We start from the raw sequence: 26,538 nt of genomic DNA on the forward strand, positions 1-26,538 counted from the left end.
GTCGCAAGCGGCACACCCACTTTGGGACACTGGGAGACTGGAAGCCAAGGGGCTGGGGCAGCAGGGGGGCCCCTGCTGCCAGCCTTCCTCCTGCCCCATGAATTAAACATGCCGGGGAGGTAACACACACCGCTGCGGGCATGAAGCCAAATACCCGCTCCGGAGAGCTGGGCAGCGTGGTTACAGGGTGGGAGGATGTGAGAGCCGGGGGGCCGGCGGCGGGAGAGATACTGGGCCCAAGGGGGGCCGAGTCTCGGCAGCCACCTGGAGTCAAGCAGGGGTCCCACTGCCCAAGCTGCTCAGGGAGCTCAACTGCACCATGAGAGCTCTGCCCCAGCACAGGGGTCCCAGAACCCATGCCAGGTGCTCCCCTGGCACAGGGCATAGATGTGGGCATCCCTGCTCAGGAGTCTGAAATGCCACAGGTGGGAGGGACTGGGAGCATCCTACCCACCAGCTGTCAGGGCTGAGCTGGGTGTCACCATAAACCCAGCTCTGAATGCTTCAGTTCCCTCAGCCCGAGTCTAAACCTGACCCTGGTCTGAACCCTGGCACTAATGCTGATGCCAACCCCAACTCTCATGCAAACCCTCCTACTAATATGGATCTGAACCCTTGGCGCTGATACTAACGCTAGCATTAACCCTAACAAGAAACCTAACTTTAGCCCCAACAATTACTTTAATGCTAATCAAATCATTAAACCTAATGCTAACACCAAACCTAACACTAATGTTAACCTTAACTCTAATCCTAACCCCAATTCTAATCCTAACCCTAATCCTAACCTCATCCCTAGCCCTATTGCTGACTCAAACATTAACCCTGACCCTTATGTTAATGTGGACCATAATACCAACAGCACCCCAGCTCCAGGCTGCAGCAGCACCCTGGGGTTCCCCCGTGAACTCCAGCCAGGGCTGAGCTCACCCCAGCAAAGCTGTGCCGAGTTCAGTGAGTCCACAGCATTCCTGGGCTACCCCCACCAGCAGACCCAGCCCCACCAGAGAGCAGAACACTCGCACAAACCCCAAAGTCATCTTTTCTCCCAGGAGACTTTCCCAGGCTTAGCTAGTGCATGGGATTAGCCTCATCCTGCATCTCTGCATGCCGGGGAGCCCCAGAGCCAGGACTGGCCGTGTGGTGAGCCCAGCACCGCTGGTACCACTGTAAGTGCCGTGACAACCACCGCCTGGCCCCAATATCTGGGACATGAAAGGCCCCAAAGCCTCTGATGTGCAGAGGGAAAGGAACGGAAGGGAAGGGAGAGGCTAGAGTCAGTGCCAAGGGGAAACTTTCCTACAGCTTGGCCTCAGGCAAGGGAAAAACCAACAAACACATGGGCACAGGCTGCAGATAAATCCCAGTGAGCGCAGAACACGGCTGTGAGCAGAAACGGACCGTCAGCGTCTTGCCCCTGTAGTCAGCCCCAGCGTGATGCTCCTCATCCCACTGCCAGCCTGGCTGGCTCTGGGCATCCTGCAGCTGCCCATTGGCAGTTTCCAGGTAAGGTTCCTCTTTCCCTCCTCTCCAGCCCCACAGCAGCCCTCTGAGGGCTTCTCAGCATCCACCTCTCACACCCCAGCACCTGACACCAGCCCAGAGTGGGGGTACGGCACAGCCACAGCACCTGTGGAGCTGTTAGGGCCAGGGGGATGGTTATGGGGCTTTTCCCCTTCAGCAGTGAAATGATGTTAAATGGGCACAGGGCATGCAGCTTCTCCACAGCATCCATGTGTAAGAGCAGGACCAGAAGGTGGGGGCTAAGGCTGAAGCTGACACAGAGCCATGGTCAGACCCCAGCCAGGATGGGAAGGGGCTCTGTCCAGGACAGGAGATCCAAACCAACCCCCAGGATACTGCCTTCTTGGAAGGGTCCTCACAGGATGTGGCAGAATGGCAGGGGAACCCAGCAGTGATTGGGGTGTCCCCATGATCCCCAGGAATGCCTGAACCGGCAGCAGGCACTCAGCGTGGTGCAGCAAATGCAGAAGCTGCTGGTGGCACAGGAGGCCGCCCACCTGCAGGGCACACGCGGGCTCCGGCACCAGCTTTCCATCCTCCAGAACCGCCTCCAGAGACCAGCCACCAAGCACAATGGTAATCCTGGCTGGTCACCACCATGGGTGACATCCCCACGGGGCCAGCTCTGATCCCTGGAGCCACACAAACAGCCTGGGCAGGGGACCCCCCAGCTCCCTGTCAGGCTGGGATTGGCTCCAGGCTGGCAATGTCCATCCCCACTGACGTCTGTCTGTCCACAGAGATGTGTCCGCAGCCGGCAGTGCCCCTGAACGGACGGATGCTGGGCCGGAGCCTGCGGGTGGGCCACGAGGTTCACTTTGTCTGCGACGCCGGCTTCCGGCTGGTGGGCTCGGAGACGCGCGCGTGCCGGCACAACCGCACGTGGAGCGGCACCCAACCCTTCTGCAGAAGTGAGTGGAGTGGGATTGGGGTGCCTTGCTCTGCCCTTCCGAGGGGCTTCTCTGTCACCCTGAGCTGTGGGGTGGCATTGCTGTGCCCAGAGGTTGCAGCAATGGGCACCGGAGTTGGGCAAGGATGCATTTGTGCAGCTGATGCTCACGAGCTCCTTCTCCCTAGGTATTGATGACTGCTCCAGCAATCCGTGTGCCAACAGCGGGACCTGCGTGGATGGCAACCAGAGCTATACGTGCCTCTGCCCCCCAGGCTGGTCAGGCCCCAGCTGCCAGAGCCCCATCTACTCCTGTAGGTGCCTGGGTTTGGGCTGTGGAGGACGGGGATTCTCATGGGGACAGTACCTGGCCATGCCGTGCCTGTCTCCCCCTTCCCTGGCAGCCTCCTGGAACCTTGGCCCCCACCACCTCCCCATGCCCCAGCATGTGACACCTGCTGTCCCCTGCAGACTGGGTGACTCTGAGCAACACCTCCTTCAGCCGCCAGCCCCGCTGTGCCGAGGGCCGCTCGGGCTCCCGGCGCTGCAGCTGTGACACCGGCTTCCAGCTGCAACCTGGTGGCATGTGCCAAGGTAAAAGGAGGGTGAAGATGATGAAGCGGGGGAACCAAGGCTTGGTGGCAATGGGACCTGTGGCCATTCCCCACTTTGTCCACCCTAGATGTGGATGAATGCCAGCTCTACCAGTCCAGCCCCCAGATGCAGATTTGCCTCCATGACTGCCTCAACCTCCCTGGCTCCTATCGCTGCCTCTGCCCCCCTGGGTATCTGCTCCATGCTGACCGCAATGCCTGTGAGGGTAAGAAGCCAGGGTTCAGGGCAGGGAAACGCTCATGGGAAGAGGAGTGCAGTGGGGACAGCCTCACTCACCCCGTGTCACCACCACAGACGTGAATGAGTGCACTGGGAAGCAGCACAACTGCAGCCAGGGTGACCTCTGCATCAACACCTTCGGGGGCCACCGCTGTGTGCGCCCCAAGTGCCCCCCGCCACGCCACAACACCAGCTATGTCAAGACCTCTGCCTTGTGAGTACCATACGGTGTGTGGCTTGGGCTACATCGTGCCCTGTCCCAGGGTGATAGGTCCTATTGTGTGCTGGGGGCTGTATAGTGTCACCCAGGGCAGCCAGGAGAGTGCCAGCCAGCACTGGTAGCAAATTGCCCCATGGGGTGTTCAGGTGTGCTTGGCATGCTCCCTGATGGTCTTGGGATGCTGGGGGTGCAGGTGGGAGCACCCCAGTACATGGGGGCTTTATCCAGGATCCTGGACCCTCTCAGAGCCCCAGCCTGGGGGGGGATGATGCTGATTTTCCTCTTCTGCACATCCATGTGTTGCCATCAGCTGCCTTCCAGCAGTCCCAGCCATCCCACTCTTGAGATTAAACTTCTTTGTGCCACCCACATAGAGGACCCCTGATCCTGACAGATTCCTCTTCAGGAGGCACATCTGGCTCTATCCCTGGCCTTCAGCTGGGACTGTGGCACCCACCCAGTCCCAGCCTCCAAGTGTCACCCAGAGCTGTGTCCCTGCAAGCCATGGCACTCGCCTGGCAGAAACAGGGATGAGGCAGAGATACGATTTTGGGCACACTTGGATGTGTCTGTCTTGGGTTGCTGTGCCACAGGACGGACAGCAGGGCTGGGGGTGCTGCCTGTGACACGGGCTGCGCTTGTGTGCAAGGATGAGGGCAGCTCCCTGAGAGCCAAACCACGGCACTGAGCGGTGGCACCTTTCTCTCCTGGCAGCCAGTGCGAGAGGAACCCCTGCCCCATGGACAGCAGAGCCTGCCAGCTGGCTGCCAGCTCCATCTCCTTCCACTACCTGCCGCTCCAGGCCAACCGCACTGTGCCCCGTGTCCTCTTCAAGATGTCCACCACCCGCTTCGTGGGTGACAGCCTGCGCTTCGCCATCACGGGCGGACGGGGCCAGGGCGTCTTCGCCGTGCGGCGCTCGGACCGGCAGACGGGAGAGCTGCTGCTCACCAGCCCTGTGGCAGGGCCAGCCATGCTGGAAGTGGAGCTGGAGATGAGCGAGTTCTCCCACAAAGTCCTCCTGGGCAAGCACATCTTCAAGGTCACAGCTTTTGTGTCCCCATATGTGTTTTGATTCCATTTAGAGGCAGGTGTGGGGCCATGCCAGGGCCTCTCAATGGAGCAGGTTCAGCTCAGTGGTCCCAGTTTTTGTCTCATTGGAGCTATCCCTCTCCCATAATACTTTCTCATAGCCATCACGGCAAAAACTGTCCCTGTAGGAAAAACCTCATGGCCAATGGAAAGTTCAGCCTGGGAGTGCCTACCTCTGCCAACCCCCTTCCTCTCTGCTCACATGGCACACGGAGGGGAAAGACAGAGTGAGCCAGCAGCACTTGGCATGCAGATTCATCTTGTATCTTGTAATCTCTAATAAAAAAAAGTGGCTGCAGGAAGGGTATTGTTCTTTCTCTACATTTTGTCCTCCTGGGCTAAGGCTCCTGGGGACAGCTGGTGTGCTAATGGCAGGGTCACCTTTCAGAGCTTGGGATGCCAATAGAGCTACCAAACCCATCCAGGGTCATGCAGAGTCTAAGTCCCTTCCAGCACCGCTGTCCCTGGGGCCACACTGAAGAGTTCCCCAGCATAAAAATGGGAGATGGGCTAAACAGAGAATCACAGAATGGTTTGGGTTGGAAGGGATCACCTTGTGCCAGCTCCCCTGCCACAGGCAGGCACAATTTCCAGCATGCTGCCCTGAACATCCTGCACAGCCAAGACTGTCCTCAGCTGCCTTGGCGGTGCCTGGAAAGCGCAGCAGGGCTCCCTGGAGCTGGTGAGCAGGGGATGATGGCAGAGGCTGCGCTTCCTTGTGTACAGGAGAATTCCCTCTGCAACAGCTCTGACAGGAGCCGAGCACATGGCTGGTCTAAACTGCAGCTCCCCAGCTCGCCAAGCACTCGAGCTGTCCCCCTGCACCCATCTCAAGGAGGGTGGGCTGTGAGAACAAACGGGGCGCAGCGCTCCACACTCCTTGGTTACCCCTGTCACCGCCAGCATGGCCAGACCCCTGTGCAGGGAGAGCAGCCGGGGGTTGAAAAGGTGACAAGGGCCTTTGGGGACAGCGAGCGAAGGACACGCCGCCTCCGGGACGCCCTTCACTCCGCACACAGAACCCTTCTTAGGTGAGTGTGCAGCCAGAGCCCCTCGCACAAAGCAGCCGCTGTGCGCAGCCCGCGGGCGGCCCATAAAGAGCTCCTTATTCCCCGCCAGCGGAGCCGGCTCCGCACGGCTGCTCCTCTGGACGAGGCGGAAAATCCTCCCCAGGGATAGCAGAGGTGCGGGCTGGGCCGGGGGGCGGCAGGGCTGCGTCACCAAAATCCACAGCTGGCCCCTGCCGACTGCGGCGGCGGGCTGCGACGCAAAGTAGGAAATTAGGGGGTAAATATTTATCCCTGCACATAAGGTTGTCCCAGCCAAAATGGACACCACAAACGGGGTTCTTGCGCAGGTTTTCTTCTGCACTTGAAACCTTCAGGTACCACTGGATTAGTCACTAACACATCACTGACTGCTAAGGACAATAAAGGTTTGTAAAGTTCACTAGGAGAAGGACACGGAGGTGGTGTAGCGAGTCCAGAGAAGGGCAGTGGAGCTGGGGAAGGTCTGAAGCACAAGTCTGGTGAGGAGCTGATGAGGGAGCTGGGAGGGCTCAGCCTGGAGAAAAGGAGGCTCAGGGGGGACCTTATCACCCAACAACTCCCTCACAGAAGGGTGGAGCCAGGGGGGTCGGGTTCTTCTCCCAGGTAACAAACGATAGAACAAGAAGAAACTGCCTCTGTATACTGTAACCCAAGAACAAGGTTTAACTTAGATATAAGGGAAAATTTCTTCATGGAAAAGGTGGCTGAGACAGGCTGCCAGACAGTGGTGAAATCATCATCCCAGGAGGTGTTCATAAGGTGTGTGGATGTGGTACCTGGGGACATGGTTTGGTGGTGAACAAAGCAGTCCTGGGTTAGTGGTTGGACTCAATGATCTCGGAGATCTTTTCCAACCTTACTGCTTCTGTGATTCTGTTTTCCCAGTGTTCTTGCTGCTTGTCTGATGATGCACTAAAATGAAATGGTTGCAGCACCAAACCTGCCAGACTTCAGGAAGCATTTGCACAATGCTCTCAGACACACGGTATGATTTTTGGGGTAGTCCTGTGCAGGGTCAGGAGCTGGATTTGATGTTCCTTGTGGATCCCTTCCAACTCAGGATAATCTCTGATTCCATGATCCAGGCATCCCTGGAAACTGTCTTGCTGAAATTACTGATGCCAGACAACACTAGGAGGGTTTTAAATCCATCAAATGCAATGTTATCCTGGTTGCCCAGGAATATCCTTATCACTGATAAGGCAATCCTTAGTTCCATGTCTTTACTTTGTTTTACTTAAGCACAAACCACAGCAAAACCTCCAGTAAAATTCCAAACTCCCCAGTAAAATTCTGCAACCTCATTGTCACAATGTAAATCTGAATATATATATTTTATATATATATATATATAAAACCCAAAAATACTAAATTTTCATGCTATAAAGGTAGTTCGATTTAATATGGAATTAAATTATAATAATAATTTAATATATAATAAATGTCCCCGCTGAACGATCGCGCCCGGCGCGTTTTGCCCCCTGCGCGCCGCCGTAGCTGTTGCCATGGCGACGGGCCCAGCGGCCCGAGGCCCGCGGAGGCGCCGGGAGCTGCCGTGGAGGCCTCAGCCGGGGGCCCCCCGCCCTGCCTGGGCATGAGGCGGGGCCGGGGCCGCTGTCAACCGCTTCTGCGGGGAGAAGGTGAGGGGTGGGAGGTGGTGGAGTGCAGGAGGGGTCTACGCGGCTCTCATCAGAGTGGCTGCCCGGGAAACCGCTCACCCGGCTCGGTCCTTGATGCTTGCTCTTACGTCCCGGTGCCTCTCTGTGTCTACCCCGATAGTGACTTTATGCTCTGTTTTTTATATTCAGTGTTTTCTGGAACTGGGTGTAAAGGCGTGCGGGCCATACCCACTGCGGGCTTTGTAACAGGTAGCTCAAAGTGATGCACGAACAAGTTTTCCACACCCTAATGAAAAAAGGATGACATGATTGGTAATGATTTCTCATCAGTGATGAGCCACTTGCCATGTAGCAACTTAAATGATGAATGCAGGCAGATACTGCTAATTACTTCAAAGGGTGAAGTTAGGATTTTTTTATTCCAGCCTACTTGTTGATAAGACCGTGATGCACTGATGAACATAAATTATATTCTCTGCTAGTTTTGCTCCTCTACCAGTTGACCCAAAAAGACATTTCCAGCCTTTTGCCAAGGACTGAAGGGCTGTTTGCATACCAACATTGGAATTGTCTTGCTCACTCTTTCAGCACATTGCCATGCTTGCTCTCTTCCAGCCCTGTGGAATTGTTCTGGCACTGGAACCATTATCAAAAATACCACAAGTGAACCAGAGGCCTTCTCCTTTTCTTTCATCACTCTCCTGTGCATGTTAATCAAACTAATTGAAGTTGTTTGTCATGTTAGATATTAATTTCACATCCTCTTTAGTTACTAAGGAAGGGTGAGAGTGGTGCAGAGGTACCTTGAATCACCTCAGGTCCAGCAGAGCTCCTCTGTGTTGGTTTTGTGATGCTGCCCCTGATCAATTGCCTGGTTTGCTCTCTCTGCTACCTCAAGTTTTCTGTGAAGCAGAGCAGCCCAACTCTCTGTTGTTAGAGAGCCCTGTGGCAAGTGAAAAGCAGCATCTAATAATCCACCAAAAGCTGAAAAAAGGAGAAACTGCTTGTGAGCTCAGAGCTGTTTCTCTTCACGTGTGTCATCATTTTAGTCTCTAACTTAGTCTGCCGGAGAATCTCTCCAGCACCAGATACATAGTATCACATATTTTTGTTTTCCATTTTTTATTTCTGTAGATGAATATCTGCAATAAACCTCATAATAAGATAGTTCCAGAGGATTTGGGCGAAGCTGTTCCTGAGGTGAAGGTCCAACGTGCTCGAAGAAATGGCTGGAGCTGGCCCCTGCACCTGTTCCAGATCATTGCCTGGCTGCTGTTCCTCTTCTTTGCGCTGGTTGGCTTTGGAATCCTGGTTCCTCTCCTGCCCCGCCACTGGCTGCCCGCTGGTTACATCGTATCCTTGGATATCTTGGATGGGGAGAACATGGGCTGGTACAAACTATCACTGAGGCGGGTTTAACTGCACTTGTTAGGTAGCGCAGGAAGCATCGGAGAAAAGTGCCTGGGCCAGAATATTTCTCTGAATGTAACTATCATCTTGATCATCTCCTGACTATAAAAAACAGGTGTAAAAAGCAGGTCTCCTGCTTTGAGAGCTTCACTTTAGGTCACTGATGTTCTGCTTGTCTCCTTCATCAGTCTCCATTAAGGTTGTTACCTTTGCCTCCAATGCTCTTCTGCTGCGTGCTTCTGCCTATGTGTCTCCTTTGCTTTATATTATTCTTCTACAAGTGTGCTGCATGGTTTGTGGGAAGTCATATGAAAGAAGCCCCTCCTTAAACATCCTTATTGTGAAGGCAGCCCCACCTCTCTGTGCTGACTGGGTGAGCCATGAAAGGGCAGCTTGACATGCTCGTGGTTGTATGGTGGGTTGTTTGTGATGGCTCACAGTGGATGTGCTCCCTGGGCACTCTCCTGTGTTCAGTAGAAAATCTGTGAGTGAACGACAAGGTGATGTGGTGTGAGCCTCAGAGGAGAGGTCTCTTATGGGACAGTCTTGAGCAGCAGTTTAGTATACACATCTGACGAGGACGGTGAAGGGTCTAGAGGAGAAGCATCTGAGGACACTTGGCTTGTTCAGCCTGGAGCAGTTGGGGAGTGATCCCAGTGCTCCCAGTACTCCCAGTGCCACCTGTACTATCACCTGTGCCCAGGGAAGGAACTTCCTCAAGACCAGACCTTGTTCTAAAGAGATGGGGTGTGCTCTTATATCATTTATACATCTAGCACAGATGCCTCTAAGTCTTTGATATGTTTGGGATGATTTTGCTTACGATTGTTACAGTTTTTACACGTGCATGATTTAGACATTAATATAATTAGCTCAGTGGTCTTACATCTACTTAGCTTGCTCAAATCCTCACTATTATCACAGTTCAAACCTTGTGAATTTGTCTACCAAATATCTTAATAATGCAATCTAAAGTTACTCTTAATTCAACAGATTAATATTTCCAGTTTTACTTCCAGTTCATAAAGCACTAGTGTCTCCTTTGTGTCAAAGGCAAATCCCCTCCTGATCTGCTCCACCAGCCATCAGAGCTCCAATGAGCTGGACCTCTCAGAGGCCTCCTTTTTTAACTTACTACACTGATCTATTTTCCATGGCTATTAGTATGATCAGTGATGTGCACATCTGGGTGTATAGAAACAATGACAAACCCTGGATCCTTTGTAGGAGCATGCTTTAAAGGTGTGCTCCTCTTCCTTGGGATTCTAATGAAAAAGCAAGCAAGGTAATCAATACTACTTCTGTGATGTGACCTTTTTTTCCTTGGAAGTCTGGTCCAGTGAAAGAGCATGTGCACAACCTTAACCACACTCCTTTCCAAGGAGTCTGTATGGACTAAGAAACTTGGACCTATGTCAGCAGTCCGTACCTGTGGTCAGATTCTGGTAAGTAAAGGTAACTTTTAAAAACACCCTGTGCTAGGAAGGACACTTCTGCAAGGCAGAGTAGCACATAATGAGGAGGGATATTCCTGTAGATTTAGTTATCTTTTTCCAGGGAATATTTATTACAAGGCAAATGTCTCCATCAGTAAAGTTCAGATTAATGTGCTACAATCAGTTATGTAGCAATTTCTAATTCTATGCCATACATTTCTCATCTGTGTGGGATTCATGTATTAAGGATTCAAAGACGTGTTAAATCCTTAACTGTGTGTTTCAGTGTCCAGGAGTGTGTTTTATCTACCATTTAGTTGTTCATCTTACTGCAGTTTCCATTGATCCTGCGGATGCAAATGTGCGAGAGAAAAACTATCTGGGGCCTCTGTCCACCTTCAACCGTAACCAACACGCACATGTCATTGAGAACCATCACTGCTATGTCTGTGATGTAGATGTGTAAGTATCTTTTCTTTCTACTGCTCTGTGTTCTTCAGCATTGCATTTCACCATTAGTCCTTAATGTCAGACTACAAGATTTGAAATTGAACCCTTGAGGAGCTACAGTGCAAGTTAAGCTTCAGCCTGTCAAATGTGCACAGAGTTCTGTGTTTTGTTTCATTGCTTACCTTATGAGGAGAAGGCTGTAGTGTGCCATGTTCACTAAGTGTTGGTGTTTTACCGAACAGCGTGTAATTAGTGTGTGTGTGTGTGTGTGTGCCTGTCTCTGGCTGGATGCTGGCCAGTTGCAGGAAATGCTTGTAGGGCAGGCATTAAGATCAAGCTCTGTAGTACTGCTGAAGGGATTCAAATAAGAACTCAGCAATCTCCAAATTAAAAATCATGTAGTGCATTGAAAGGCGAATTTTGTAGTGTTTGGGACTGTGGTCCAGTAGTGACAGATAAGTTTGGGAGATGAAGTACTCCTGATGCAGAAGGTTAACTCACTATTATCAGGATCTCTGCTGCTGCATCCACTGTGTTTGAGTCACTGAAAAACCATAGTAATGAGCTGCCATGCTAATGCCACCCTTTCTTTGGCAGGAGTGCCAAGTCAAAGCACTGTGGAACTTGCAACAAGTGTGTGTGTGGCTTTGATCATCACTGCAAATGGCTCAACAACTGTGTGGGAGAGAGGAATTACTGGTAAGGGCTTGGCATTGTGACAGAAGCGCAACACTGCATCAGTGATGTGTCTCCTTCTCTTTCCAAAGTTCTCCTGTATCTCAGTCCAGCCTGTACTTAGCCACACAGAACCATTTTTATTTTATCCCCTGGCTGAATAGAATCAGTCATGAGAAAACTAGATGGAAAATACAAGCATAATCATGACATTCAAATATTAAGGATAAAATTCCTAAGCTTAGAATGTTGTAGCTGAACATCTGTAAGTAAAAACAGAGATCACAGAATTATTATTTGGAATTAGCAAAAGCTTACAGGATGTTAATTTGGTGTCATTAGTGCTTCTGAAAGCTGGAGTAGGAATGGAACCATGATGGTGCTGTTCCACTTTGAAACAACCCACGTCCAGATCATGTGCTTTCCCTACAAGACTTGCCAGTTGGCAGGAGTCACAGCAGCATATAGGGATCTCTCATCCATGCAAGGTTTGAGGTAACAATAAGGAGACTGTCATTGATGCTTCTCAATTTGCTTTCCTGTACTTGAACCCTATGGAAAGCAAAGTGATGTTGTTGCTAGGTGCCATGTTACACTGCCTTCAGATTTTGTTTAGGGAGCTTTGTCTGTCCTGGATATACTTGACTGTTTTGTAACCATGGTTGCACTAAAGGGTAACAATTTAGCCTGTCAGAGTAACAAATAATAAATAAAGCTGTTCACCAATGTCTATCCTAAGTGTAAGAAAGCGTGACAGTAATTTGAGATAACTGTCTATATCTTTATTAGAGGCTGGGATATTGAATTGTATGTGTGATGTTATTGAAGCCACTGAGACGTCTCCCTTTCCTGGCAGGCTCTTTTTGAATAGTGTGCTGTCTGCCCTTCTGGGCCTGGGGCTTCTGCTGCTCATCGCTTTCTACGTCTTTGTGGAGTTCTTCGTCGACCCTACAGTGCTTCGCTCTGACCAGCACTTTGATGGTACAGCAGTGCTTCACATGAGCATCCTGGGAATCAGCCAGCATATCTTGATGATGGTTTGGATTCTGTGTGCTCTTCCACAGAGGAGGAACTCCATTCCTTACTCTTTCAATTTTATATTTCTGTTAGGGTACCTCTGCTCAGCTGGATGGAATGTCTTTCCTTACAGAGCTAATTGCTCTTCCTAAAAGCCCTGCAGGCACCAGATTTCTTAGGCCTCCAGTGCATAATGGGTCTGCAGCTACTTTTGAGTTAACAGAATTTCCAGCTGTAAAGTTTATTTAGAGATAATTCATACCCAGACAATCTATTTACCTACAGCTCTCTTTGTTTTATAGCTTTGAGGAACCACATGGACCGCTGGTTTGTGTTTCTTCCTGCATCTCCTGTTGAGACTCGGGCACCTGCCATTTTGGTGACAGCTGGGATTTTTATTCTTCTGAGCCTAGTGACCATGATCTTGCTGGGCCACCTCTTGACCTTTCACATCTATCTCTGTAGGTATTTTGTTCCTGTCATCTGCACCCCCATTTCATTTTTGCTTATCTTCTACTCATCCTGCATTCACTGCGTGTTCACCCATGTCACTAATATACACCCACTGTGCAAGATTGCCATTGAAAATGTGCAAAATTGGGATTTAACATTATATTTCTGAGTTCTCCCCTGTACCAGCTAGGCTTATCAGTGCATATGTAATTTGGAGTTTATATTGGGCCTCTGCAGCCATGTTCAAGCTATGTTATCCTGAAACTGAAAGCACGTGGAAGGGTTTTGGAGAGGCCAAGTGGGATGAAGTGGTCAATCTCAGCTTGGTGCTAGCAATGGCAGATTCAGATTGACTCTGCATATGGCCTTTGTGAGTCTCCTCACTGTGCTCCCCAGTGCTTCTGTTGTGTGAGGGTGTTTTTCCCTTACCCCAGAGAAATGTGGATGTACAGAGCTAAATTTCTGATTGAAGCACTGCCATCCAGGTTAAGGTCCCTTTATGGAAATTGTACCATGTTGATATAAGAAGATTTGTGGAATTCAGAGGAAGAGGCTTTCAGAAAGGCATCTCTAGATCAACTGCTTGTTGCTCTGTCAAGAAAGGATATTTTTGTTTGTTTATGTAGAGATGGGCATCAAAAACTTTTTTTCAGCCATCGTCTAAAATTAAGCCAATGCTTTTTGGCTGCTGCTGAAAGTCATGGTAGGGAAAGATCTTACATTTGCAGTAGTTGGTGGTGCCAAAAGTAGGAAAGAAGGGATGTGGTAGAAGAGAAGTGAGAACAGCCCTTACAGAGGATCCTTGGATGGATTTTCAGGTTCTCAGTTAGCGGACCTGCAGATGCCAACCCAAACTAGGTCAGCACAAACCAGCACGGCTCCAGAAGCAAAACAGTAGCACTGCTGGAGTGTAGTGTTTGATAGGTGAGTGTTCCCCAGCTGGCATGGACAGTGCACTCAGTGAGGACACTGATCATCATTTTCTTCTAGAGCCTCTTTGAGTTTAACTGAAATTTGGGCACACTGCAATTTTACTTCCTTGGCAGAACTGACAGCTGGCTTTTCTGGGTTAATGGCACTGCCTAGAGATTTGAAAGTTTGATCTAGCACTTTTTAAAGACAAAAAGCATAACAAAGCTCCAGGAAGGTTTCTTCTGAATGAAAAGGATTATTCTGTTTAGTTCTGAGTGGTATTTGTCCCGTCCTTGTGTGCAGCTTCCACAAGAGGGTGCTCCCTGCCTGAGAGAATGACCTGCGTTATCTGTCAGACAGAAACCTCTGTGTGTGCCACTAGTCATGCTCTGGGCTTGGGGGACATTTTGCTGCTCTTGTCTTGGGGTGATTATTTTTCCTATTTCAGAATAGATTTCGAGCCAAATTAACTTCTACTTTTGACCCAATTTTAAATCTTTATCTTCCATCTTACATGGACACAGAATTATTGCTAATGTTTTTAAAGTTTTATTACATTATAATCTGCTGCCCTAATGAAGCTGTTCCCAGCTGTGCAGAATGTCGTGTGTAAGCCCTTGCTTTAAAGGAGGAGTGTCCCCACACTGAAGCCTTTATTGTGTGCTGCATATGAGTATGGATTGCACTTACCACTGCATTTGCACTTACTGCTGGGTTTCAGGGACACAGACAAAGTATGTCTGAACTTAAACTCCTCTTGTTTCATACCTGTAATTGTCAATAGTCTCCTCTGAATGTTTTAAGGTAGGCAGTGTTTTAATGAGCTGTCTTCCCTCTTTTGGGACTTGAAATACACTTTACCAATTCAAATGTAATTACTGTTGATCAGTATTTCTTCATATACCCTTTTGTATTTCAATAATTAAATTACAGAAATTAAATAGCACCCATGTTAGTACGGTCCTTAGGCTTCCTGTTAAAAAAAGGCTTAAGTCAAGTATGACTATTAAAATGTAGTATCTAGTTTTGTTACAAGTGCAGTGAAAATTTCAGTGTTACACTCTAGATCTTAATTGCTCACTATGATCACTCAAAGAAAGCAGGTTATTCTCAGAATAGTAGGTCCATGTATTCAAAATTACTAGACTTGATTCAGACTCAGTTCTGGAGGCATTTGGTGAAGCATGGCACTTCAGGAGCTTGGAGGGAAGATATTTTTTCTTCTTCAGTACCAAGAGGCAGATAGCAGAATAAAAAGAAAAAAAGTAGTAGGCAATATAGGAAAGGTTATAGGGTTATTCACAGACTGATTATATTTTGCATGCTATGTGCTGCAGTGCTATCTCAAAAATGTAGTATTTTAACTAAATAGCTCTATTAAAATGTTTTAAAAGTTACACTGTAAGTATTCAGAAACCAATATAATCCAATTTAAAAATGGTTAATAAGCCTTTGCTTATGAAGCAACAGTCTGTTTTTTAAAGAAAGCAAAGGGTGCCATTCTAGGAGCACTTGCCATCACCCTGCACTGTCCCTGTTAAGTAATCACTTGGCTGCAGACTCACATTCATCTCTATGTTCTCTCTTCTTGGCCAAATGGATCCTGAATTTTTATTTCTTCATAAAGTGATTGCTTTAGCAGTGGTGCACCTCTCCTCGGCTCTCCCCCACTTCTCTATGAAGTAGTCCTGTGTTCAGGGCATGGTTTTGAGGGGTAAGATATCAGTGTTATAAATGTCTTCAGGCAGAGTGAGGATTTTAGTCCAGATGATCCTAGGCATCTGCTTTAACTTCTGTGCTTCTGTAAAACAGGAGGAATAACTCCCAGGCTGTGCACTAAAACCCTTCAGCATCCATTTCTGGGGTTTATTCTCTAAAAATACTTAAGGTCATTATGGGAAGAATGTCTGTGTTTTGGACTCTTTTGGGTCTCATGAAGAATCCAAGTTGCTCAGAAATGTCACATGCTTTTGGTCATTCATGGAAGCAGATGTGTTTGCATGGGGACCTGGAGAGCTCATAAAGTCAGGGACATGTGAGCTCCGGGCACAGCTGTTTGGCATGAGGCAAGCTGTGCAGTTGATGCTCACTGGTTTGCACATTAAGTGTCTCAATTACTACAGGGCACACTAACCTGCTCAGTTTCTTCTCTCCATTTAGCAACTTCTGATTGCTCATAAAGCTGTTTGTACAGTACAGATTTGGATTTGCCCTGAAATGAACTGAACAAATTACTACAGTATAGAAGGCTGTACCATTCTAGGACACTTTAGAATAACAAGACTATAAGAAAGCACTGTGATGGTGACAATAAAGGATATAGGAGGATGTACAGTGTGCAGTACTTTTGGCTTGGATTATCAGTTTCTTCATGTTTATAGTTACTATTTGAATATATTTGTCCAGCCTGTTTGTATAAGTGCAATCAGGGAGGGCCTTTCCTGTGCTGACAGGTCTCTTTCTTCCCTTTCAGTGTGGCACAAGCTGACTACGTATGAGTATATCCTGCAGCAGCGTCCCCAGCAGCAGCCAGACAAGGTAGACAAGAAACAGGAGTCTTCTTCCTCCCAAGTGAGACCCAGTCAGGTACTCATCCTACTTTCAGTCCATTTCCCAAAAGCAGCCTTGCTCATTCACTGTGTAAACTTTGCTTCACTTTCTTGAGCTCTATATTTTAAAGACAGTTGCTAGAGATAAGACTTCAGAGGTACTTTGATGGAGTTGAGTAGGATGTGAAGGAGTGCAAGGCCTGCCATTCCATGAGCACTTGAGGTATAAGCAAGTACTGCTTTCAAAGGAATCAATCCACCCACTCTCTTCCTCCACCACTTGTTTTGGGCCCTGCACTATCTTGTCTCTTCTGCCAGCACAGCTGTTCATTAGGACAGGGTGGGGGAACTCATCTGAGTAACAATAAACGTTATTAAAAAAATAGTTGGGCTGGCCCAGCTCTCTCCCATTCGGTTCACCAAGCAGTCACATAAATGCCTGGCTCAGCACGAATGAGGGTGACTGAAGAGTGGAAGAATCCTTTCCCTGAAAAAGACAGGACCATCTGTTTGGGTGGCACAGCACATCTTGGGAGTATGTGTCATGACTTCAAATGTGACAGGCTCTAGGGCTGGAGAAACTGGGGCTAACCACTGAGCAGCTAATAATACCAGTAATTTAACCATGTTGAAAGTGAAAAGGACACCAGTTTTTCAGAAATTACCCTGATATCTGCTTTTCTTTTAAATGAGTCTGTATAATAAGTGTCCTTGTTATTACCACAATGCTAATCTATATCTCTGTAAACTGAGTTCTACAAGCTCTTAAATGCTGCTAGACTCTGCAGAGGCAAATATATCAGGCTCTGAATTGATAGGTTCAGTATAATTTATTTTGTTACAAGGCAAAATAAATTATTGGATTAACTCAAATTTTGACTGGACACATTCTGTACTGACTTCAATAGGGGCTTGAACTAGAAACTTACAGAAGTTCTTCCTAGTCTAAATTATTCTGTGATTCTCAGTCATGTGTAACTTTTAATTTTATGCAAATAAGTTATCTGCTATACAAACAGTTTTATATTTTATAAGAAATTAATTAAATACAAACATCATCCAAGTATTGTCTGTAGAGATACTGGGATATCTCTGGATTCATCCATAGTTCTTTCCTATCAAAGCAAAGGGGAAAGGGAGCTCATTCAGTTTTGTATAATATGAAGTCCCTAGCTTTTCATATATATTTTTTACTGTTTTGGAAAAGTAGAACTTTCAGTTTAAACAGAGGTTTCCATAACAACAAAAATATTTGGCACTTCATTTCACAGAGCTTTGCTTACTATGCAAATTAAAACAATAATAAAGCATTAGCTCTAATCATCTAGTGACTGGATTTTAATTGATACTGGAAAGGTATTTGAACGGGGTGGACTTCACGTGCGTGTGCACATTTGGGATGTTGGCATTCAGTGGTGTTCTCCTGTCTGCATTGGTTCTTACCTAGATATGTGTGAATATGATTAATTTGAAGCAGCAAGCCTGGAAGGAGCAGGGTGAAAAGGAATTTGGTGTTTCAGGATTACAGTTAGGACCTTGGGGAACGAGAAAGACTGGATGATGCCCAGTAACATTGTTAGGAAAAATGTTAACCCACCAGATTTTCCTTGTTTCTTACATAGCAACCAGAGATAAACACAAACAAATAGATTGGAGTAGGAGGACACCAAGTGACTTGCCTTTTGTATGCTGTGTTGAATACAGCCTTCTTTAGCTTGAACACTGCAACCCTTTGTAATTGATCCAACATGTTGTAAGCATAAAATGGAAATCATCCTCTTCCCACTTTTGTCTGAACTGTTCATTCATTTTAGGGACTAAGAAGAAACATGCATTTCCCCTTTAATGCTTGCTTTTGAGCCTTATTCAAGCTTGAGTGTTGGTTTTGGCTTCAGTTTTCAATGTTGGTCTGTGGTTAAGTCTTCGGCTATGTTCAGGTTAAAGGATTCTTGTTCAGGATAAAGGATTCTTATGTACTTGTAGGATACACAAAGTAAGAGCCCTAATTTTGCACATTTAAGTGGTTCAGATGTCACAAAAATGCAAAACAGTTGGACACATTGAGCCTTTGCTTCTATTAACATACCTAAAGCAGGATGTGCAAGTAACCATTTTTTTCTGTAGTCATTTGCAGTCCAAAGAAATATAAACTAAACCAAACCCTATGCTTAAATGCATAATTGCATTCTTGCCAGAGAGCTGACTTTCATATGAGGCCAGCTGGGATGTGATTCTTCTCACATTCCTGAAGCTTTGAACTTGCTTTGGAAACTGATTCAGGTTGGTAGGGTTTGATTTTAAATACTAAACACAGTTTTTACGCAGCTTCCCTTACATTTTCAGTACTGTTTCTTTCTTCCAATGTCAATGTAAGACCAACTTAGTATTCACTCTCATCCTAAACATTTGCAATAGACCCACTTTCCTTGGGACAAAAACTTTTTTTTCCTGTTCAGTTTTGCTTCCCCTTCAGGCAGACAGCACTTCAGGGCACTTCCTGACACTGAAGTGGTTGATAAGGGCAGCTGCACTGGGCAAGGAAGCTGAATCTATCCTGGGCTTGTAAACCATGGACCTTAGTTTGGTCACAGCTGAAATTTGGTGAACATGGCCAGGATTTGCACGGGGGCAGAACTTGGGCAGTCTGTCCAGCAGTCTGCTTTCAGCAGGAGCAGCAGCTGAATCTTGGCAGTCCAGCTGCAAAGGATGGTTTGTCTTGATGCTGCAGTGGAAGGATTCTGAGTCTCCTGTTAAATGCCTGGGAGCAGAGGGAGGCTTGGACTCTGTGCTGTGGCTTGTGTCACACTGTGAGAGAACATTGTATTTTCTACTGATTGAGTCTCATTTGTTTTCCTAATCGGCTCTAATGCTTTACTTTCATTTATGTGGCTGCTTTGGTTCTACATTATTTATAGAAGGCTGAAATGAACAAAATGGATTTAAAAAGACTCTTTCATTCCCTGCTTGGAAAGAAATTGTCCACGTTATTCTCAAGATGAATCATTTATTAAACTCCCTTGAAATGCCAGTCCTGCAGTCCTGTTTATGTGCTGTGGACATTGAGTCCTGATTGTTTTCAGTAATTCTGTGCAGTGGGATGCCCTTTCAGCTTGTTTCAGCCATAATCTGCTTCCCTCTGAAAAGACCTGCATCTCCTGCCTGTCCACTCACAGTGACAGGGGACTTGTGTCTGGTCTCCTCCCCTCATGACTCAGATGCATGTGGCCTGAATGAAAATCTTGATTGTAAATGTCCCAAGGAGCTTTGAGGAGACATTTGTGTACACTTTGTGCTCAGTTGGTGATAAATGATGATCTGACTTGAGTTACAAGTTCCAATTAAAATACGTGTAGTAAATTTCTGCAGATTATTAATCTTGCATTTGGATAAACTTTTAAATCAGAAAGTCATATTTTTAATTCCTAAACCAATTCCCTTCAGATGTTATGTTACCACCTCTAAAACAGCTGAAATTATTATTTTTTTCTATTTTTATTTGCCTTTCCTTTTTGTTCCTAACATCTGAAATGATTTCTTGTCTGCCAGTGAATGTGCAGCTCCGTTAATTATTTTCTATTTCAGAGACTGCTGCTTTGTATATAAAGTTTACACTGCTTTTCTCACATGCTTCACTTTCCATCTTTACCTCTAGCAATATTGATTTTTTTTGTGCCATTTACCACCCTGTAATTCAATATTGCAAAGATCTTCCGCAGCTCTTTGCGGCTGGCTTTCATTTTTAATGCCTTACATCAGGGAGTGTCATCACCAGGCTTCTCACTGCTCTGCTCTTTTGTTGATTGTTTATGAATTTGTTGAAGTGCAGAGGCCCTGGATCTCTCAGGAACCCATTTGTGCCATGTCCAGCTTTGACTTCATTTTCTCAAATTTGCTGATCAGGCTGTTCAGAAAAATATGTCTTCATGAGCTTGTTTTAGCTATTTTTGAAGCTAATGCCGATCACATTTTAAATCCTTCCATCTTAACCTGAAAGTTACTTTAAAATATCTTTATAGTCACTGCACAGTGAAATACTTATAAGGAAGTTCCCTTGATGGTTATTCAAGTTTAAGAGCAGCTGATAAGTGGTGTCAAGGTTCTTCTGAGCATGGTTTATCCTTTTTTGATAACAGGGCTTCATACCCTTCATCCCTTGGTACTCTGACCATCTTAACTGGGTTAAGATGTTTTTGAGGGAGGACTGGGGTCCTTTCCTGTAATGCAGCACTTGGATTTAGGAGGTTTATTCTTAAAATGTTTCTGAAAATATGCAGCTTTCAAGTTCAGCTGTCACTACTCTGAGTTTGTCCATACCTGAGGCAAATAAGCAATATATCACACTCATTTTTAAAAATCAGCAGGTCTTAGCCATACAGGGTCACACAAGAAATAGAAAATACTTTATGTTTTTCCTGTATATTTCATGCTTCCACCTTCCTCACCTCCATTTTGCATTTAAAAGACATTTTTTTGCATTCACTGCAGAGCTCCTCAGATTGAACTGTGTAACTAATGGAAGCTTTAAGCTTTAAGTGTAATCCCAAAAAATGACTGAGCTGACTTCTGTAAGTGTGATTTGGTTTTGAGTCACATGAAATACTGGCTGGACTAAACAAATTAATCATGGACTTCTAATTGTGCCAATCTTGGTTTTCTATCTTCTTAAGCAGCAGGTTACTGCTGTGCTACTTGTAATGACAAAAGATGTCTGGCATGAGGAGAAAGAGTGCACCTGTAATGAAAATCCATCTTCTCCCCTCTGTGTTTGTATTAGTCTGAAAATATTCTTTTTTTTTTTTTTTTCCAGGAAGCAGACTTATTGTCAGGTAATCCTGTCTATAGAGACCCTGGAATTCAAGTAGAGGAATTCTCAACAGTAACTTCAAGAAAAAGGTGAGAAAAGTTGAGGATAAGATTCTCCCACCAGCATGTGTGGTGAATGGGAAATTGCTATCAAGGTCACTGATGGACCCTAAGACAAAAGTACTAAGAAGGATAGGGAGCACCAGTGTTTGCAGCAAGGTATGGTGAAATCTTTGTGTTTCAGGAGGGTAGATACCTGTAGGAATACTTGTCTTCCCACTCCTGGGAAAATATAATTCCTAGAATACTCTCATTAGGCTGTTTTATATTAAATATTTTTCTATTAATTGTTTTATATTAAAATTACATTAAGGCTGGCTGATTTGTCCTGTGACTCCTCTGTTGAGCTCATTATAATTACATGATTTCAGGTTGTGGAGAAATGTATCACAACAGTTGCAAGTTTATTACACAGGCAAGCACTCATGGGAAAACAGGATCCTTGTCTCTTAATTACTCCTTTTCTGTTAACTTGTGTCCCTAATTTCCTTTTTATTTTGCAAATTGTGCAGGAAGAATTCCCTTCCCCAGTTTTGCTGCGGATGCTGTGTGAGGCAGGGGAGGCTGTGATCAGCCTGATCTGTACGTGCAGGCAGAGGGCATCAGACTTAAGTCCTGTCATAGGGAATCACCTTGTGTGTCTGCTGTGTTCTAGCTTTCCAAAACTCTATGTCCATAACCAAGAGAGTGACCCCAAGCAGAGCTCGTCCTCTGAGTCCTCATCTCTTCACTCTGTGTCCCCTTCCCAGGTAAGGAGGATTTTCCACACACCAACCTGCTGCTGGCACCCATCCAGGTGCTCGGGCACGCTCACTCTAGAGCAGGCTGTGCTTACCCCCTGCTCACACAGACTCTGCCTCCCCTCAGTGTGTGGCTGCAGGTGTGGCTGTGCCCTGCAGTCACCAGATCTGGGTGATGTTCTCCTGTATCTGCTCACAGGCATGGTCAGAGCTATCCTACAGTTCCCTCATAAGCTCACAGCTGTAACACAGCTGTAATCCAATGCCTTGCTGCCCCAGTGCAGCTCAGTGACTCTGACTGTACAGCTTTGTTGAAGTAAGAAGCTCTGCATGTTTCTGTAGAGAAAAATCCAACAGTTTAAATGTTCAGATAAAGCACCTGCCCAGGGAAAGATGGTGTGTGTGGATATGGAGCTTGAGTGTATGGAACAGCTCTCCAAAGTCTTGGACTGGGCTCTTGATATTCATGTGTCTGCATCCAGATGCTCTTTCCTCTTGCTCAAATGGCAGGTGGTGGTGCTTTCCCTCTTTCCTCCAAGCTTATTAATCAGCCTTGCCATCTAGATGGTAAGAAAAATTAGTTTTCACCTGTACTATATTTGGGACAAGGACTGTCCCTTTCTTGGGACATCCTGTGCTGTGTGAGTTTTGGTCCCCTCTTCTAGTGTGGCTGTACAAATGCAAGCGACCAGTACAACCCCCAGATCTATGAGACAACAGCTTAAAGGTACCTACACAGAGTCACTGTATGCAGACAATGTGGGTGTGTGTTCATTAAATGCCTGTTCTCTTGCTTTGTAGTAGTCTTAAATGGTAAAATATTCTTGGACTTTGGTTATACCTAGTGCTTGTTATTAAAAGTAGGAAGAATTAAAAAGAGGTAACAAGTGAAAAAATTGTCTCCTTACTTTGGGCTGGTGAAGTGACTTCCCTTCTCTTGGGCCACTTGCTTTCACAGCAACAGAAGAAAAGGAGAAAGAAAATGCAGAAAGCTTCTTCCTCAGCAATGGACAGTGGATCTAAAGCACGTGCTTCTCCTCAACCCTCATTCTCAGATCCCCCAGGTGAGAGTGCACCAGTCAGCTTCTCTGCTGAATCTTACATAAATATATGTATGATTTGCTTTAACACTAGTGGATCAGCCATAACAGAGTTCCTGGGCTTGTTGATGTCTTTGTGGGGCTGATAGATCTCTCTCCCCTTAAGGTTTTTCTCCCTTTATTTCCATCTGCAGAGTTCCCAGCCACAGCTGCTGCCACCTCACCTTCTCACAGCCTTCACCTCTTAGTGCCAGCTTTTCCTCTGAGAGCTGCTGTGTCCCCCAGCAGCATGGGCCTCATCCAGGCAGCAGGACCCCCAGCTGACTATCACTCAGAGTCTGCTGAGTCCATGGATGAGATTCCTCTGGCTCAGACTCGCCTTGGGAGCCCCGTCCTTCAAGGGCCTCCTAAGAATAACTCAGGCAACTCTCAACATTATCACTTGTCCACAGACAATCCCAGAGGAGTCAGGAAGAAGAATCTGTATTCTGAGCACAAGGTCAAAAGGAGAAGCTGCCAGCAGGACAGACGCATGGAACGAGACCTGGAACTTTTTTCTAAGATTCCTGCTGTGTTTGTAAGTAAGAGCAGTGGAGAGCCTCTTGTCCCTCAGCCCCAGCCCAGTGAGAGCACGTCTGAGCCTGACCACAGAAAATGCACCAGCAAACAGCATGTGGGCACACATGATCCATGCTCAAAGGACATAAGGACAAGCACCACAGCGGCCTAGGGATCATCCTTCCAAAGCCATGGCCTTTGGGAGCAGCGTTAGTGCTGTGCAGAGGCCTACAGGACTCACCCCTCACTGTGCACATGCTGTCAGGCTGCAGTGGGACATTTCTCATCCTCAGCCAAAGGCAAGAGGCAGTAAGGTGGCAAACCTGAGGTAGGCTTGTTGCTCAAGAGAGCTCAAGTGCTTTCCCTGGGAAAGGGCCAGCCCCTCTTGGCCCTCTGCTCACTGGTACTGCAGTAACTTCCCAGCAGAGTGTATGGGGAAGAACAAGGCTGCACCTCTGCCATTCCCTGCGCCCTGAAAGCTATATTTTTCCATCTGCCTACACCCTATCAGTCTTTGGATCATGCTCAGGGGCTTCAACAGGTGGTCAGGGAGTAACCTCAGGATTGCCCCATCCCTAATACTACTTTCCACTGTGCACCCTCAGGCCCAGTCTGCCACCAGCATGTTCTCTGTAAGGCAGCATAGTATTGCTGCAGTATTCTCATCAGAAGTTTTGGGACACAGCAGGTCCTGAAACCTTTCCAATTCCTGGGCTGCCAGATCTGTATTAGTGCACAGCCAAGTCTGGGGTGCGTGTAGTACAGAAAGATCCCACAGGAGACAGTGGGGCACATGGCCAGTGCCTCGAGCCACAGCACCCTGTGCTGGGGGTGATCTGCAGAGAGCTGGGCTGCCATCCTACAGCACCTGTGCTCTCCTTGCCCTCATGGCTTCCCCAGGCAGCATGCCCCATTCCAGATTCCTGGCTGAATGCTGAGGCTGGGCTTCCAGCAAGCCCAGATCTGCCTAGCAGCCAGCTAATCTCAGAGCCCAGACAGCAACTACACACACTTCTCCATGGGCTTTGCCACCAGCATGGTCATGTCTGGCAGGATTTGGCACAGCCCTGAGCAGCAGCACTGGCATGGCTGGATGCACGTTTCCAGACACATCACCAGCACAGCACACTGCTGGTGCTGTGAACAAACAGGTGCAACAGCAAAGAAAAGGAAGACAGGGGAGTCTTCATCACCCTTCCAAATGTTTTGATGCATGGAAGGCACAACTGACCTTTCTTCAGGCTATGGTGGGTGCAGGTTAGGGAAGGAGAGGAGAAAGCAGGGTGCTGTGAGAATCAAGCTAAGCTGTTCTCCCCTTGTCTAGCTCAGTCTGCAAGCATTCCTTGCAGCTGGGTCAGAGCAGGAAAGGGGATCTGGGAACAAAGGCTCTTTGGGCACAGTCAACACAGGACAGGCAGGCTGGACTCCCAGCCTTGATGGGAGACGGTAGCCTGGGAGAAAGACCTGGAGGTGTTTTAAAGGGCTGCCTTACCACCCTTCTCTTGTCTGATTTTTGTCTCCTGAAAGAACTGGGATGAGGAGCTTTGACTCTTGATCAAATTACACAATCTATTGATCAGAAAAAGCAAAGCCTCGTGTAGCTGTTGAAGTAATTTTGTGTCAGTTTGGAGGAAGGGCTGGCCTGTGGTCACACTCCTTGCAGCTTCCCTGCCTGCTGCAGGGCAGTGCCTGTGGCCAGTGGTGCCCTCTGGCAGTGTGACCCTCTGGAAAAGCAGGTGAGTGTGGACCAGCACACATGACACTGGCTGTCTGCAGAGACCAGGGCATTGCTCACCAATGGCTCCCACTTAGACAAAATCCTCCCTGTTGTTTCTCCTCATGTCAATTGTTGTCCAAGGAAATTACATCCTGCAACAATGCTAGGCTTATGGTTTTCCAAGGCCAGCTGTCCCTCCACCAGAAAGTATTGGTAATTCCTCTTCAGTAGATGCCCCTGAGCAGACCTTGTGTGTTTCCTCACTCTGTCCATGTAGAATCAGTCCCAAAATCATGTATGGAGCTCTTCGGTAGCTCTGGCCACAATAAAATTTTCTATATTCTTTGCTAAATAGTTTCCTCCTTTCTTTTGCAGCAATTCCTGGCTCTGCCCCATTGATGATCCTCAGGTTGTTTGGTTCATTTCTCCCTGAGCCTCTGGAGTCCCAGAAGGGCTCAGCACTGTAATTGATCTGGGGGTGATAGCAGTCCCCTCTCCACAGGGCCTTTTGGTGGTTTGATGGGAGTGTCTTCCCTGAGGGGTAGGGATCAGACCACCTTCTCCCTGTGTAACCCAGCCTGGTTTTTGTGCTGGAGCAGGGTGAGCATCAGAGGGAGGAGGCCCAGCCAGCTCTGCATTGTGCTGCAGAAAGGCTGCTGTGCTTTTTGGGCTGAGGGGAACTGGGTTTCCTGGGCTATCAGATGTCCAGGGACATCCTTCTGCTGCCTTCAGCTGGAACATTTGCTCCACTCTGCTGAATAACTCAAGGCTGCCAAACATGCAAGGCTGTGCCTGTGCATTGGAGCAGCTGGATGCTGAGCCAAGAGCCAGGCTCCAGCAGGACGGGCTCCCAGCACTGCCAGTCTTGGATTCTGATCTCCTAAACCTCAGGGGCAGCAGGAGGATCATGTGTGCCACATGGTGATTGAAATTGGCTGGGGTCTGTGTTTGTGCAACAACCCCATCCAAAGAGCACTGTTGAGGGTGCACAGTGAGCACCCAAGAGTGAAAATGTTGGGGCTGAGATGGTTTTAGCTCCTGGACTCTCCTTCCCAACCTTGCTTTTATCCTCTTGGGCCTTTAATGTTGATACCCTGCAGATTCAAGTGCCAATGGCATTTCTGCTGCTCTGCATGAGGAATGTCCATAGCAGACCCATGGCAGTGAGCAAAAGGAACAAGTCACATTGGGGTGCTGCTGCAGAGTCCAGCATGTGGGCAGAGCAGTCCTGGGCTCAGCACCAGAGGGCTGCAATTACCACAAGCTGCAGCCCAAGACCATAAGAGAACTGGGTTGAGGTCCTGACAGCAGAAGTCCTGATGCCTTCAGCTCCCCATCACTGCAGATACATTGAGGTCTGACAAGCACATTCTCCAGCACTGAATAAAAGGATTTTGCCACAGCGTAAACTCTCCCATCAGCTGCAGGCAGCGCCCTGGACCAGCTGTTTCCACCACAAGACACTGTGGCTTTCTATTGGGAAGAAGCAAT

At 47.5% G+C, this 26,538-nt stretch overlaps 2 protein-coding genes across 4 annotated transcripts; both read left to right on the forward strand.

Moving 5' to 3' along the window:
* Positions 1-1,398: 1,398 nt before the first annotated feature.
* Positions 1,399-4,542, forward strand: LOC102102639 (fibulin-7-like). The gene is made up of 8 exons (XM_088062345.1): positions 1,399-1,506; positions 1,944-2,100; positions 2,265-2,435; positions 2,602-2,727; positions 2,885-3,007; positions 3,096-3,233; positions 3,323-3,461; positions 4,182-4,542. The coding sequence occupies exons 1-8, from the start codon at positions 1,438-1,440 to the stop codon at positions 4,540-4,542; spliced, it is 1,284 nt and encodes a 427-aa protein (XP_087918471.1). The 5' UTR covers positions 1,399-1,437.
* A 2,571-nt stretch (positions 4,543-7,113) lies between these two features.
* ZDHHC1 (zDHHC palmitoyltransferase 1) lies at positions 7,114-25,399 on the forward strand. Of its 3 annotated transcripts, none has more exons than XM_014255434.2 (11): positions 7,114-7,248; positions 8,362-8,580; positions 10,360-10,535; positions 11,121-11,222; positions 12,055-12,179; positions 12,518-12,676; positions 16,054-16,166; positions 20,937-21,022; positions 21,648-21,741; positions 22,691-22,796; positions 22,967-25,399. In XM_014255434.2, exons 2-11 carry the CDS (start codon positions 8,362-8,364, stop codon positions 23,500-23,502), a joined length of 1,716 nt encoding a protein of 571 aa, XP_014110909.2. In that variant the 5' UTR covers positions 7,114-7,248; the 3' UTR covers positions 23,503-25,399. The 3 variants fall into 3 exon arrangements, with proteins under 3 accessions (XP_014110909.2, XP_005526341.2, XP_087918577.1); XM_005526284.3 differs by having other exon boundaries at positions 23,225-25,399; XM_088062451.1 differs by lacking the exon at positions 7,114-7,248 and adding an exon at positions 7,447-7,476.
* Positions 25,400-26,538: the final 1,139 nt, after the last annotated feature.

Source organism: Pseudopodoces humilis, chromosome 14, assembly GCF_049639895.1.
Source record: "Pseudopodoces humilis isolate 2021_Gansu_Grassland_sample_001 chromosome 14, ASM4963989v1, whole genome shotgun sequence".
NCBI lineage: Eukaryota > Metazoa > Chordata > Aves > Passeriformes > Paridae > Pseudopodoces > Pseudopodoces humilis.